The 14,328-nt window shown below is 52.8% G+C and overlaps 1 protein-coding gene across 1 annotated transcript; it reads right to left on the bottom strand.

Annotated features, from left to right (window-relative positions):
• Positions 1–5,903: 5,903 nt before the first annotated feature.
• Positions 5,904–12,762, bottom strand: RCVRN (recoverin). Its single transcript, XM_031017610.2, has 3 exons — positions 12,258–12,762; positions 9,106–9,217; positions 5,904–6,296 (listed from the first exon to the last, which is right to left on the bottom strand). Exons 1-3 carry the CDS (start codon positions 12,636–12,638, stop codon positions 6,181–6,183), a joined length of 609 nt encoding a protein of 202 aa, XP_030873470.1. The 5' UTR covers positions 12,639–12,762; the 3' UTR covers positions 5,904–6,180.
• Between the last annotated feature and the right edge of the window lie 1,566 nt (positions 12,763–14,328).

Raw genomic sequence — 14,328 nt, 5'->3', positions numbered from 1 at the left:
TCATCCTACTATCTTCTTCTTCTTCTTCTTCTTCTTCTTTAAACATAAAATGTATTATTTGTTTCAGAGGTACAGGTCTGTGATTCATCAGTCTTACGCAATTCACAGCGCTATGAATTTCTATTTTTCAGCGATTGCCCCAAAATATTACTTATCTTGGTTGATTGCATGTTTTGGCCCTCTCCCCACCCCGAGTCCCAGCTCTGCTTTCCAAAAGGAGAAACCGGAGCAGAGGCATTAGGCAAGTGCATAACAAAGCAAAGGTTTATTTTTGGGTGTCCAGATTATCTGTCGTTCAATCATTAAAGTACACGTCCTTCTAATTTCTCCTTGATCTCAGTGTCCCTGCCTTTCCTGGTCAGGTCCGTTAGCTCCTAGAGAGCTGGGGCATGCTTTGTTCCCAGTCTGCACCCAGCATAGCGGGTTCAGAGTCGGTACCCAGCACACACCCGTCGATGACACAGGACAGAGATGTCTTTGGGAGCATCAGATGCTGTCCAGGGTCCGTTATGCAGGACCCAGCCCCGAATAGGAGACGGAAATTTTTTTTCCCCCAAAGCATCTGTAAATATATCCTCCCCCCTTGTCACTCCATAAATGGGGTGGCACGCGCACACACACACACACACACGCACACGCACCCCGCTTGCTCTTGTCTTGCTAAAGATTAAAGTAAAAAGTTTAATGAATTTGGTTTGTATTGGGTCAATTCTTTGACACGTGTTTTGTACAGGTGCTAAGGGTCTCTCGTGCCCTGGAGAATCTGGTGTGCTGTTCTTCCCGGAGAGGATTGGAAGAAAAGGCACTCAGCCTCCTCAGGGACCGAGGGGAAGGGGCAGAGGTCAGAGGTCAAAAGGGCGGGAGGCAAGTGTCTCCCCTCATCTCAACCACCCTCTAGATCATTCGCTCCGCTTGTTGCTTTGAAGATCTGGCCTAGTGGGTCTCAATCCTGGCATGACAATCACCTGAGGAACTTTCTAGAAACACTGATGGCTTGGCCTGAGTCAGAGATTCTGATGCAATTGGTCTGAATGAGCCTGGGCATAGGTATCGTTAGAAATTCTTGAGTGAGGGGCACCTGGGTGGCTCAGTCGTTAAGCGTCTGCCTTCGGCTCAGGTCATGATCCCGGAGTCCTGGGATCGAGCCCTGCATCGGGCTCCCTGCTCCGCGGGAAGCCTGCTTCTCCCTCTCCCACTCCCCCTGCTTGTGCTCCCTCTCTCGCTGTGTCTCTCTCTGTCAAATAAATAAATAAAATCTTAAAAAAAAAAAAAAAGAAATTCTTGAGTGATTTTTTTTTCTTCTTACTGTGGTGAAATATATATAACATAAAATTCCCCATTTTAACCACTTTTAAGTCTACAGTTGAGCGGCTTCAACTGCATTCACACTGTTGTCCAACCATCTCCAGAACTTTCTTACCTTCCCAAACCAAAACTCTGTCCCCATTAAACACCAACCCTCCATGTCTCCACCCCAGGCCCTCGCCACCACCATTGTACTTCCTATCTCTGCATGTGACGACTCTAGACACATTACATAAGTGGAATCACGCAGTATTTGTCTTTTTGTGACTGGCTTATCTCCTTCAGCCCAATGCTCTCAAGTTTCATCCATGTTGTAGCATGTACTAGAATTTCCTTCCATTTTGTGGCAGAATAATACTCCATTGTATGGACAAATTTTTCAGTCCCTTCATCAGTTGACGGACACTTGGGTTGCTTCCCCATTTTAGCTACTGTGAATAATGCTGCTATGAGCATGAGTGTGCAAAGGATTCTGTTTGAGTCCCTGTTTTCGATTCTTTGGGTAGACTCCTAGGAGGAGAATGACAGAGTCATACGGCCCTTCTTTTTAACATCGTGAGGAGCCACCAAGCTGTTCTCCACAGCAGCTGTGCCATTTTGCATTCCCACCAATGACGCACAAGGGTTCCAATTTATCCAGGTCCTTGCCAACACTTACTTTCTACTTTTTTTGATAATCACCATCCTGAGGGGTATGACGTGATAGGGTAGTTTTACTTTGTGTTTCTTTGGTAACTAAAGATACTGAGCACCTTTTCATGTGATAATATCGACCATTGGCCTATCTTCTCTGGAGAAATGTCTCTTCAAACCCTTTGCCCGGTTTTTATTTTTTTATTTTATTTTTTTTAAGATTTTATTTATTTGCGAGAGAGAGAATGAGAGACAGAGAACATGAGAGGGAGGAGGGTCAGAGGGAGAAGCAGACTCCCTGTTGAGCAGGGAGCCCGATGCGGGACTCGATCCTGGGACTCCAGGATCACGACCCGAGCCGAAGGCAGTTGCTTAACCGACTGAGCCACCCAGGCGCCCTTTTGCCCAGTTTTTAAAAATCAGGCCGTGTGGGGTTTTTTTGTTGTTGAATTGTTGAATTTCTTTGCTTATTCTGGATTTTAATCCCTTATCAGATATATAATTTGCAAGTATTTCCTTCCATGGTGTAAGTTGTCTCTTCACGCTCTTGATGGTGTCCCTTGATAGACAAAAGCTTTCGGTCATGATGAGGTCCAGTTTATCTGTTTATTTTCTTCTGTTGCCTGTGTTTTGGAGGCCAAAGCCTGGTTTTAATATGTGACCAAGGTTGAAGACATCGGACAAGGTTTCGAGGTGAAACCTCCCCCCAAAACTCATAGTGCTCTGCTGACATCCAAATAATCAGGTCTTTCCACCTGTGACACGTACAGCTCAGAAATTCCTCCCTAAGAACAGACTTTTTTTTTTTTTTAAAGATTTTTATTTATTTATTCATGAGAGACAGAGAGAGAGAGAGGCAGAGGGAGAAGCAGGCTCCCAAGGAGCAGAGAGCCCGATGCGGGACTCGATCCCAGGACCCTGGGATCATGACCTGAGCCGAAGGCAAGACGCTTAACCATCTGAGCCACCCCGGCGCCCCTCCCTAAGAACAGACAACTGATTCTCAGAACTCTGAGTGATAATCGATGTAGGTGTGGTTGGTCCAGTTTTGTGGAGGTTTTTTGTTTTGTTTTGTTTTTTGAAGGGTGGGCATCCCAGCTGAACCTTACCCGGCCTCATCTGATAAATTTGTGTGGCCTCCAAGGGACAGAAATGGAGGTAGAGTGGGCGGTATGTTGTCTGTGTCCCCATCTGGCTCCGCGGACAGGGTCTGAGCTCTGGCGAGCAAAGGGAAGCCACAGATGACGTCTAAAAGAGCCATTGCCGGGCGCTTGGGTGGCTCAGTCGGTTAAGCGACTGCCTTCGGCTCAGGTCATGATCCTGGAGTCCCGGGATCAAATCCCGCATCGGGCTCCCTGCTCGGCGGGGAGTCTGCTTCTCCCTCTGACCCTCCCCCCTCTCATGTGCTCTCTGTCTCTCTCATTCTCTCTGTCTCAAATAAGTAAATAAAATCTTTAAAAAAATAAAAATAAAAACAAAAAAAATAAAAGAGCCATTGCCAGGAGACAGTGACAAGAACCGTTTCCATGACACATGCCATTCGCCGTGGCCCAAACATATATTTTAACCCGGAAGGTTCACCAGCAGCCCAGCGCAAAGCCCAGGCACATCAGAAGTAATGTAGCCTCGGTTGCGGTGAGAATGGGGTCTGGTGTAGCAATTGCACTTGGTGCTGACGAACCTACTGATGAATCTGTCGGGGACACCAGCTAGGGATGCTAAGACATAGCCAAGGGGCATTGCACAAGAGGCCTCTGAGAGCAGTTTGGATTACTGCTCTTGAGAAGACCCATTTCCGCCCTTGAACTTACATGTATGTGAGGAAGCAGAAATTCAGACGTGAAGTGACTTTCCCCAAGGTCCCTAGAATGGACATCTATTTTTACAATTTATTCCTCTTATACTAATAAGACCCAAACTTTCCTCTTGGGAACCATACCTCTCCCCACTCCCAGCTCATGACGTCTGAGCTGTCTCAACTCCACCCTCAGCCCCAAGGCTGGCCACAAAAATCTGCTTAGCCAATCCCAGCACGACCTCCCCTGGCACCACATACTGGGTCAGGGATGGGCATATCACCAATGAGAGCCAACGAGAGGTGGTCCTGGGACTCAGGCTGGGACTCTCAGCAGAAAGCCAATTTTTTTTTTTTTCCTTTTTTGCTGATATTGGAACCGTGAAGAAGTAAGCCTGCATCTGCTGGTGGCCATCTTGCCAGAACGGGAAAAGCCTGCCTGAGAAGGAGACACCACGGCAGAGAGTAGGACCAGGAGATGGAGAAGAGCCCTGAGACATTGTTGGAGCCCCCTGGATTAAGCCAGACCTAAAGTTAGTGCTACTCCTGGGATTTCTGTTCCATGAGTCAATAAATTCCTATCTGTGCCACAGCGATCCATGTTGGGTCTTCTGTCCCTTGGATCCGGAAGAGTCTTGATGATGTGGCTCAACTCCACCCCCACCTCCTTCCCTTCTCTTCAGTCTAGTTGGGATTTTGCACCGCTTCTGGATTCTCTCAGCATTTTCCCACAGAGAATCCTGGAACTGTACAAGACCCAGCCGGAGTGGTGACCCTGCCACCCCAAGCTAGCAGAAGATGTGCTAGTTACGTTAGCACGGCTGAGCTCTCCACTGGCCCTAGAAGATCCAGTAGCCCCTTTGTGCCTCTCATTGAACCATAGACCAACAAGGTTATTATGCAGTGTCTCTGCTTTTAAACTCAAGCCAGCAGGGAGGAGAGAGGGGGCTCACCCACAACACCCACAAGTGAAGACCCCCCTGCTTTGGGGGGGTTGCATACAGGTCGGTCAAGTGTCTGGGACCTCCGTATACTTTTCCGACCTCATTTTGGAACTTAAGGCTGGAGAGTAGATGGGCCTTCACAACAATGAGAACAAGGATGTTGAGAGCCCATTGGTGGAATTCCAAGGTGTCCCAGGCCCTGGAGCTCTGACAAGGTGGTGTAGGCCAGTGGGCAGCCCTGGCCAAACTTTGCTCATTAGCTGGTTGACACTGGGCAAGCTGCTTGCTGTCTCTGGGCCTCCTTTTCCTCGTCTCTAAAATGAGGGCCCCCACCTCTCTCACCCTATCAAATCTGAACTTGCCCTTATCCCCTGAAACCAGGGACCCTCCCTGAGTTTCCCATCTTGGTAGACGACATCACTATTCACCCAGCACCCAGGCCACACACCTCGCTGCCATCCCTGCTCCTCCCCCCTCCCCCCTGCAGCCATTCAGGAAGATGCTACCTCCTGAGTATCTCCAGAGCCGTCCCACTCTCTCCAGGCCGGTCCCCTGCGGCCGAGGACCCCTGGGGTGACTATGTAAGTGTAATCTCCAGGCTTCCTGTCCACAGTCTTACCCCTCTGACTTATTTCCACCACAAACATAAGTCCCTCCTACTTCAAACCCCACAATGATACCCACTACCCCCACTGCGAACCCCCATCTTTCCATGGGCTGCAGAAAAGCCTGGCGTGGTCTGGTCCATGCCTACCTTTAGGTATAACTCACAACTGGTTCTTCCTCCTCCCTGGGCTCCTCCCTGGGCTCTCTGGCTTCACTGGTCTTCTCCTACCCTGGAACTTGGCATGTTCATTCCTGCTTCAGGGTCTCTGTGTGGGCTGCCCTCTGGGACACCGAGGTTCCTGCCCTCCCTGCCAATCCACCTCCCGCCCCCCACCCGCAGTCCACTGGGCCTTAATTTCAACGTGTCTATCTGGGAACACCTTCCCTGACCCTCTGGAGGAGCCAGCCCCTCCCGCAGCGCTCAGCACGTCTCCAGGGTCACCTCACTGCCTGGAATGGTTTCTTCTAGGTCTACAGTCCCCCCCACCCCCCACCCCATGCAGCTTCCAATCTCCACCACGGTCCCAGCACCCTGGCCCATGACTGCAGGGTCGTCCTTGTCTCCGAGGCTGAGCCGCCAGAAAACATTTCCTTTTCCCGTTCAAGAACGACCCGTCAGCTGGGTGCCCAGCTCCTCTCGCATTTATTGGAACCTGCTTACCCAGCAACCCACAAAGGAGCTTACGCGGGAGGGTGATATTGAGGACTCCGGTGACCTAATCCTGGGATTATCACGGAGGCACGGGCCGCGGGCGGGGGAGAGGAGGTGGCGGGTAGAACAAGAGGGAGGCTAAGGCCAAGGAAGGCCCTTTGGCCCCTGGGACATGTGTGCATGCTCACCCCGTGGGTTTCTGTGCCTGGGGAGGGGAGGGGGCAGGGCCGAGCAGCGGGTGGACATCACTGTTTCTTTTCCTTCAGTTTTTCCTTCACTTTTTGAGGCTCAAATTGGATCAGTCGCAGAATTTCCTTATTGGCCAGCGTCCCCTCGATGAACTCTTCCTCTGTGAGTTTATCTGTGCGTGGGGGGGAGAAAGGCAGCAGTCAGGATCGGCTGTTTCAAGCTGCAGGGCAAGGCTGACACTGGCCAGCGTGCCCCGTGGGGAAGTATCTGTTATGAAATCACTGAGTCTAGGTGCCACCTCTGAGGATACCTCCCCGGCCCCCATACCCAGCTCCTTCCCGGGACCCCTGGACCTCCCTCAGAACCAGCAGCGAGAGGGTTAATGACGGGCCTTGTGAGGGGCTCTTCTGATTGGTCAGTGCCTCTGCCCTGCTGGTTCTTAAATATTTTGACTATTACCCTAGCACCCAAGCTTGGAGCTCTGGGGGAGCTTCTGGGGGACGGAGCAGAGCAAACAGAATCTCTGTCGCTCCACCCGGGAAGTAGGGACTGAAAAGTCAGGGGTCCAGCGTGGTGCCAGGGAGCGCCTGGCTTGTGGACCGGTCTCTCCGCCTCCCTCCTAGCTCGGGGCTGACACCTCCTCTGTCCCAGAGCCACTGTGCTGAGAGCCGAGGCCACCGCAGGGGGTGGCCCAGGAAGGAGGGAGATAAAGCCCCTGCCCCAGGAAGCTCTTGGTCTGATGGGGAAGACAGTCTAAATAACGTCTAAATAACTCTGGAAAGAGACAGGGGTTCCTTTCTGCTTATGCTGAGGTTCACACTACCTGCACGTAGAGGGGGCTCACCACAGCTTGGCTGAACCGACCTGGATTTCCACTCAGACATCCTTAATCCCTCCCGGCTTAGGCACAGGTCTGGGCAGTGAAATTTGGGTTTTAAAGTCCCAGCTGCCCCATCAGCCTCACACAGAGCTTGAAACGCCCAGGGTCAGAGCCCAATGTGGAGAGAGGCACTGTCTGCAGAGGGACACTCTGAAAACGGCAGCCCCCACACATCACCGCTTGCCCACCGGCCGCGGCTGTGACCTTCCCATGGGTCGGTTTTCAGGTTAACGAGGAGAACAGGGGACTCGGCACCTGCCAGACCGGGGTCAAAGAGCCAGTGGGGGAGGTGCCACAGTGTGCAGGGGAGGAGGGCAAGGTGCTCAAGGGGGCGGTCACATCAGGACTGGGACTACTCTACCTACCCAGCAAAGTTGAAGGAGGCGCTCACTTTCAGGGTGGTGCGAGCACAGGGCTAGCAGCTGAGAATGAGTGCCTCCTTAAATATTATGCCCAGATCTCACCTGCCTCCCCCCTGCTTCTGGCCCCCCTTGCTTCTCGGTCTTCTTCCTAGACTGCAGATTAGTGGGGCCAGGGCCATCTGTACCTGCCCTTAGGTAACATCCTGCTCAGGCCTGCCCCCGAGATCACAAAAGGAGACGGTGCTGGCCCCGCAGAGGCGCTCGGGCCCCACTGCAGGTCCTCAAGTGAGACACTTGAGATGTTCAAAATCTCCCATGCCCGCCTCTCTTTTAGAGAATCAGGTGATGAGGCCCCAGTGGGCTGGGTATCTCCCACGTGGCAGCAACCAGCTGGAAACCACCAGAGCAGATGTCCACTGTCCACGACTGGCCAGTCACTGCCACGTCGTAGGGCTCCTGTCCACTTCTCTCCCTTCACCTTCCAGGCCCCCATGGCCACGTGAGCTTGCAGCCTGCCCCGCCTGCCCCGCCTGCCCCGCCCTGCCCGACACCGCCCCCCTCTACCGTATCCTCCCTGCCTTGGCCATGAGCATCATGCCACAGCAGACCAGCTGCCCTGTTCTGGAATCTATCTCTGGTTTCAGTGACAGACCATCTCCCCATGGGCTGCTTCCAGCCCAAGACGGAGGGAGCAGGGCAGCGGACCGAGACAGGCCGGCCTGGAAGAAGGGGGCTTGAGGATGTCCCGGGGGGGCTTTGCCAAAACTTTCCCAAAACGGTGGTACTACGGCTTCAAGTCTTCTGCCCTTGCCTCTCTATGCACAGGGGCCCTACCTTCTCTGCAGTCTGGGCGTTCCCAGCAACCTCCAGCTTCTTCCCCGTTTTCCCTCCCAGGCCCATCTTAGCCCTGTGATGGGTATTGAGGAGGGCACGTACCGCATGGAGCACCGGGTGTTATACGAAAACAGTGGATCGTGGATCACCACATCAAACACTAATGATGTATTACACGGTGACTAACATAACATAATAAAATAAAATTAAAAAAAAAAAGAACATAGTAAAAAAAAAAAATCTCTCCCAATCTAATCTAAACCCAATTCCTTCTGGCGGTGCTTCTCGGGGGGACCCAAACTAACTCCCTGGAGTAAAAGCAGGTAAATTGTGATCCCACTTCCTTGGGACTCGATGCTAATTCAGGTGTAGACTGAGCTGAAGTTTGCCCTGTCCCAACTGTGCAGAAAGCATTCTTGAAACCAAGTAAAGCGCACCCAAGTAAAGAGCAATCCGTTTAAACAGAAACTGCTTGGCCGTGCTTCTAACCCCCCAGGCCAGCCTTATACAGCTAAAGAGCTGCTGTCTTGACTTTTGACCGTTTCTTTCCCTGCGCGCTAAGGCTGTTCTAAGTTGCTAAGTTCCTTCACCAGCGCTCCAGAATTCAGAGCCTTCCCTCCGCCCCGGAGAGCTCAGGTGGTGATGGGGTTGGAGGTGCAAAGGGGATGTGACATTGGTCCCCATCAGCAGCAGAGCTGGACCCTACCGACCGGTCTGCTTACAGCCCCGTCCCCATTCACCCCCTTCCCCTGCACCCCAGGCCCTCAGCCCCGCAGCGCATACTGGGATGGAGTGTCCCCGGTCTTGCCTGGACAAGGGCCCTCGGAGGACCAGTCTCATCGGGGGTCTCTGGGAAACAGCCCGTGACTATAAAATCAAACGCTATGAAAGGGGAAGGAATTCACCATCATCCTTCTTTCCAAAGAACCCCCAGATCTTCTCGGCTCGCTTCTCTGGCGTGTTTTCATCTTCTGGAAGGTGCTTCACGTCCTCAGGACTGATCATTTTGAAAATAGCCTGCACCAAATAAAGAGGAAGTTCTCATCAGAAGGAGCAGCAGGGGCTGACGACCCCCGGGCCCAGGCGTCCCCCGTGGCAGAGGTTAAAATGCAGATGCCCAGGCCCCAGCCTGCCCCGCTGAACCAAAGTGCGGGGGAGTGGGGTCGGAGTATCTGTATTTTTGAGATCTTCAGAAGGGACAGGGAACGGGGTGGAGGGGTAAAGGCGGCTTTCAGGCCCTTTCTGCATTTGAATTTTTGGATTTCCTGACCATGTAGACACAATACTTTCATTTTATTAAAAAAATGAGAATAAGAAACAAAAAGCTTTCTGATGATGATCCCACAGCAGCCCTCAAGGTGGCAGTTTGGGAACCACCACCTGAACACTATAGCCCTGAAGTCGTAGAATATCAACCGGCTTCTTCGGGGTCCATGTGGTACCTTGGTTGCCCAGCCGGGTCCGCCGACGGTAATAACGGCTAACCTTTGTCAAACGCTTAACATACGCCACGCTTCTAAGCATTTGTACCTGCAACCTCCACAGCAACCTTATGACGTGGGTATTGTTGGCCCCATTTTACAGATGGAGAAACTGAGGTGCACCAGCTTGCCAGAAGTCTCCTGGGCTAGAAGCAGAGGAGCAGAGATTCTAACCCAGGCGGTTTGGTTCTAGAACCTTCATCCTCACACTGCACTGCTTGGAGGGCATCCTAGGGGCTGGGGTAGGGAGAGGGACAAGGTGGGGTCTCCGCGTGCCCTCCCAGCTCCAGGTTACGAGGACCCCACCAGCTCAGTAACTCCAGGCCTGGCCAGGCCAGAGTGGACACTCCGATGGTGGTCCCGAGCCCTTGCCTGCCTGCGCGCTCAGCGTTGGGGCAAGCTCGGGGTGCAGGCAGGTGAGTTGCGTGGGAGTTGGGGGGCACCTTGCGGACACTCAGGCAGGGACGGTAATGCCTGTGAAATTAGCACACTCCCCCCTCGTGCCACAGCCAGAGAAGGAAACCCAGAAGCTCCAGGGAGCAGGCTTGGCTGGCAGCGCTCAGAGCCCGGGGGTGCCCAGCAACCCAAGTGTAGGCGCGTCGCCCCCTTAACACCCCTGGTTGGGTCCTGAGCCAGGGGAACCACGTGCAGGCCAGAGAGCTAAACCCTGGGAGTGCCTGCCTGTCCTGCCCGGCTTCTAACTCCAAGGACAGACTGTTGGAGCCATCGGTCCTTCCCCTGGGCCCCAGAGGTTTTTCCAAGGCCATGTAGCTAGTTGGTGGCAGCGCTGGGATTAGAACCTATAACTTCGGACCCCAGGGGCAGTGACCTTGTGATCTAGTGACCTGCAGAGCCTTGGCATCGCCTTTCACTGCCTCAGCCGTGGGTCCTATAGATCCTACCCCTCCCTCCCCTTCCCCTCCCTCTTCCTTTTCCTCAAGGAGCACCAGCTTGGAGGCCACTGCAGGGCCTCGCATCCTGTAGGTGGTTCTGAGGTCCTGCTCCCTGTCCCGGGCCACCTGCCAATCCAGGGGAGCGTGCCCAGATGCCAGTGACTTCCCGCCCTTAACCCGCTGCCCACAGGCTGCCTGCTCGGCCACTTGGTTTATGGTCTCTCCTAATCAGGGGGAGAACCGTGCAAACACAAGCAGGATGACAAATGTACCAAAAGATGAGATAAAATACAAAAGACATTCTCCCTCTTACCAGGAAAAAATTAGGGGAATAAAACAAGGACATGGGTGGGGGGTTCAAAAATGCCAGGAAAAGATACCAAGTGAAGGGCAATATAAATGACATCAGAAGAAAAAAATAGAAACATCCCAATTGTCCAAAACTATAGGGCTGGTTAAATAATGTTAAGGTCTTTCTGTAAGACGGAATTCTAAGCAGCTGTACAAAATGGTTTTGAAGAAGATACCTTGATAGGGAAAATATGACGAAATGGTAACTGAAAAAAGGTCTGATATGTCATTGTTCCAAAATTATTTTTAAATATATATATACAGATAAAGGGCCGGGAAGGTATACACCAATATATTGACAGTAGCTCCCTCCGGATGATGGAATTAAAGGCAATTTCAATTGTCTTTGGCATATGCTTCCACATTTCACAAATTCCTTACCTAATAAATAAAACTATTCCGAAGACACCTAAAATCTTCACAACAAATGATCTGATGTGGGGCCAGCGTGGGCAGGGAGGAGAGCGTGGTTTGGAAGTGCAAGCCAGCGAGGGGCCCGCGACTCAGTCCAGAGCACAGGACGGGTGAGAAAGCCGAGCCCCCAGCTGCCCCGGGGTGAAGTGACCCTGCCTCAGGTGATGAAGACCATGAGGACTGGAACCCACATTTCATGTCCCTCAAAGCTGGCCTCTTTCTACTTTGTATTCGAAACATGTTACATACTTAAAACTAATTGTGGAAGAATCTGAATATGTGCCGTGGAAGGTTTGGAAGGACACTTTAATGAAGATAGGAAGGAAGGAAGGAGGGAAGGAGGAAGGAAGGAAAAGGAAGGGAAAGAAAGGGAAGGAGGGAAGTAAGGAGAGAAGGAAGGAGGGAGGGAAGGGTGGAGAGAAGGAAGGAAGGAGAGAAGGAAGGAAGGAAGGAAGGAAGGAGAGAAGGAAGGAAGAAGAGAAGGAAGGAAGGAAGGAGAGAAGGAAGGATGGAAGGAGAGAAGGAAGGAAGGAAGGAGAGAAAGAAGGAAGGAGAGAAGGAAGAAGAGAAGGAAGGAAGGAAGGAAAGAGAGAAGGAAGGATGGAAGGAGAGAAGGAAGGAAGGAAGGAAGGAAAGAAGGAAGGAAGGAAACAATATGTAATTAACAGGAAATACCCAGATTCTTCTTCAGGAGGAAGACGAAGCTGCGGGGAAGTGGCCAGCCTCTATTAAAGTCAGTGTCCCGGAGACCCCTCCTCCCATGCTCTCGCCTGGACCCCCAGCTCGGCCCAGCCAGCCCCGCCCCCGCTGTGTCCCCCTGAACCCCTGGCCGCTGTGGCGGCAGCAGGAGAAGCCGCCGTAGGACCCCGGACCCCAGGTGAGCCCAGGCCCACCACGGGGAGGCCGGCCGAGACTGACCGTGACGATCTCCAGCACTTCGTTCTTGCTGATGGTCCCGTTGCCGTCCACGTCGTAGAGGGAGAAGGCCCACTCCAGCTTCTGGTTGGTTCTGCCCTCCGAGGTCATGTGCAGGGCGATGACATACTCCTTGAAGTCCAGCGAGCCGTCGCTGTTGGCGTCGAAGCTGCGGAACACATGCTGGGCGTAGGCCTTGGGGTCGGCCTCGGGGAAGAACTTGGCGTAGATGCTCTGGAACTCCTGCCGCGTGATGCGGCCGCTGGGGCACTCCTTCAGGAATGACTGGTACCAGGAGCACAGCTTCTCCTCCGTGAACTTGGTGTTCAGCTGCAGGTCCTCCAGGATCTCCTTGGACAGGGCCCCGCTCTTGCTGTTCCCCATGGGTGAGGCCGCGTGTGCCTGGCCGGGCGGCGGCGGCTGGACCGGTGGGTGCAAGCGACACGCTGTCCTGGCCGCCGAGGGCCGGGCGCTGCTGCTGGACACGGACTCGGAGGTCCTGGTGGATTAGAGGATTTGTGGCCGGTTCACCCCAGTCCTTGGAGGGAGGAGGGGCCGGGATGGGGGTGGGGGGCCAGGCTCCCAGATACCCCCCGCCCCCACCCCCGCCCTGAGATTAAAAGAAAAAGCTGACAGCAGGTGGCCAATCCATCTTGGCCTTCTGGGAGGACAGGACAGGAGGTCAGAAGCAGAGCCAAATCCTTGGCCTTCACTGCGGCCCCTTGTCCCTCCCTCCTCCTCCCCTACTCCAGCTCTCCAGGAACCATGACGCTCATGGCCTGTCTTCCCCCCAAACTCTAAGGGTCCCCAGGGCAGGAGTGGCGTTTTGCATTGAGCTCTATCCTGCAGTCGTTAAAAGCCAGGCTCCGGAGCCAGCCCAGGTTTAAATCCCAGCTTTGCAGCCTACTGGCTGCGTGACCCTAGGTGTGTTTCTTAACCTCTCTCTGCCTAGGATGTTCTTCTAATCCTTCACCTTCCTTGGCAAGGCCTGGACTGACCTCTCTGTTTACAAGAGCACACCCCCGCCCCCAACCATCCGCACACCCCAAAGCCCGCTTTATTTTTCTTCCTTGTAGGTACGCCTTCTGACTCACTTTGAATTACCCCGTGTGCTGTGTGGGTCCACATCAGAACAAAAGCTCCGAGAAGGCAGGCATTCTGTCTGTTTTGTTCCCAGCTGCATCTCCATTGCCGACAGGGTGCCCGGCAGGTTGGGGCCCTCAGTGAATATTCCTTGAGTGAACGGGCATAATAATAGTGTCTACCTCATTGTTATTTTGAGGCTAAACTGAGTAAACATGTGCAACGCACTTAGAACAGAGCCAGGCACACAGTCAGTGTTAAATACATGTTAGTTTTTGGTATTACTCATCTTGGACAGAAATCAAAACCTGAACTGCCCGCAAGGGCCAGCAGGTGGAGTGAGTGAGCAAAGCAGGTGAATCGGGGACAACTGGGAGTGGTGAGGCCAGTGCCCCCCACTGGAAGGGGCTGCCCATGTTCAATGCCATTTAAATGTGGTCATTCGGGATTATCGCCCAGTGGTTCTAGATTTTTCAGTCCTGACCCCTGTGGTTCCAGAGTATTTCTCAGGAGGCCTTAATGGTAAGGGAGTGTGTGTGTGTGTGTGTGTGTGTGTGTGTACTTACTATTTTTTCCCATCAGTTCGTGAGAGCATATTATTTCTTAATAGAAGACCTTTCTTTTTTCCCTAGACTTTCACTATCCTGGAGCAAGGTGTTTGTTCTCAAGAGCAGTTGGAAATAGAACAGTCACCACACTCAGAAACCAACCAACCAACCAACCAACCCACCCCAGCCCATGAAAGTGAGGCCAGAGGCTTCACCCCTTGTCTCCGAACCAGGTTTGGGAGGTAATTAGAAGTGCCTCCTGGCAGGGCTCCTGGGTGGTTCAGTCGGTTAAGCATCCAACTCTTGGTTTTGGCTCAGGTCATGATTTCAGGGTTGGGGGATTGAGCCCTGCATCAGGCTCCGCATAGAGTGTGGAGTCTGCTGGAGATTCTCTCCCTCTGCCCCTCCCCCACTGCAAGCTCTAAATAAATAAATAATCTTAA

This window comes from Leptonychotes weddellii, chromosome 15 (assembly GCF_054177405.1).
Source record: "Leptonychotes weddellii isolate Sample4059 chromosome 15, ASM5417740v2, whole genome shotgun sequence".
Lineage (NCBI taxonomy): Eukaryota > Metazoa > Chordata > Mammalia > Carnivora > Phocidae > Leptonychotes > Leptonychotes weddellii.
The sequence above is the reverse complement of the archived record's forward strand: the minus strand, read 5'-3'. Positions and strand labels throughout refer to the sequence as shown.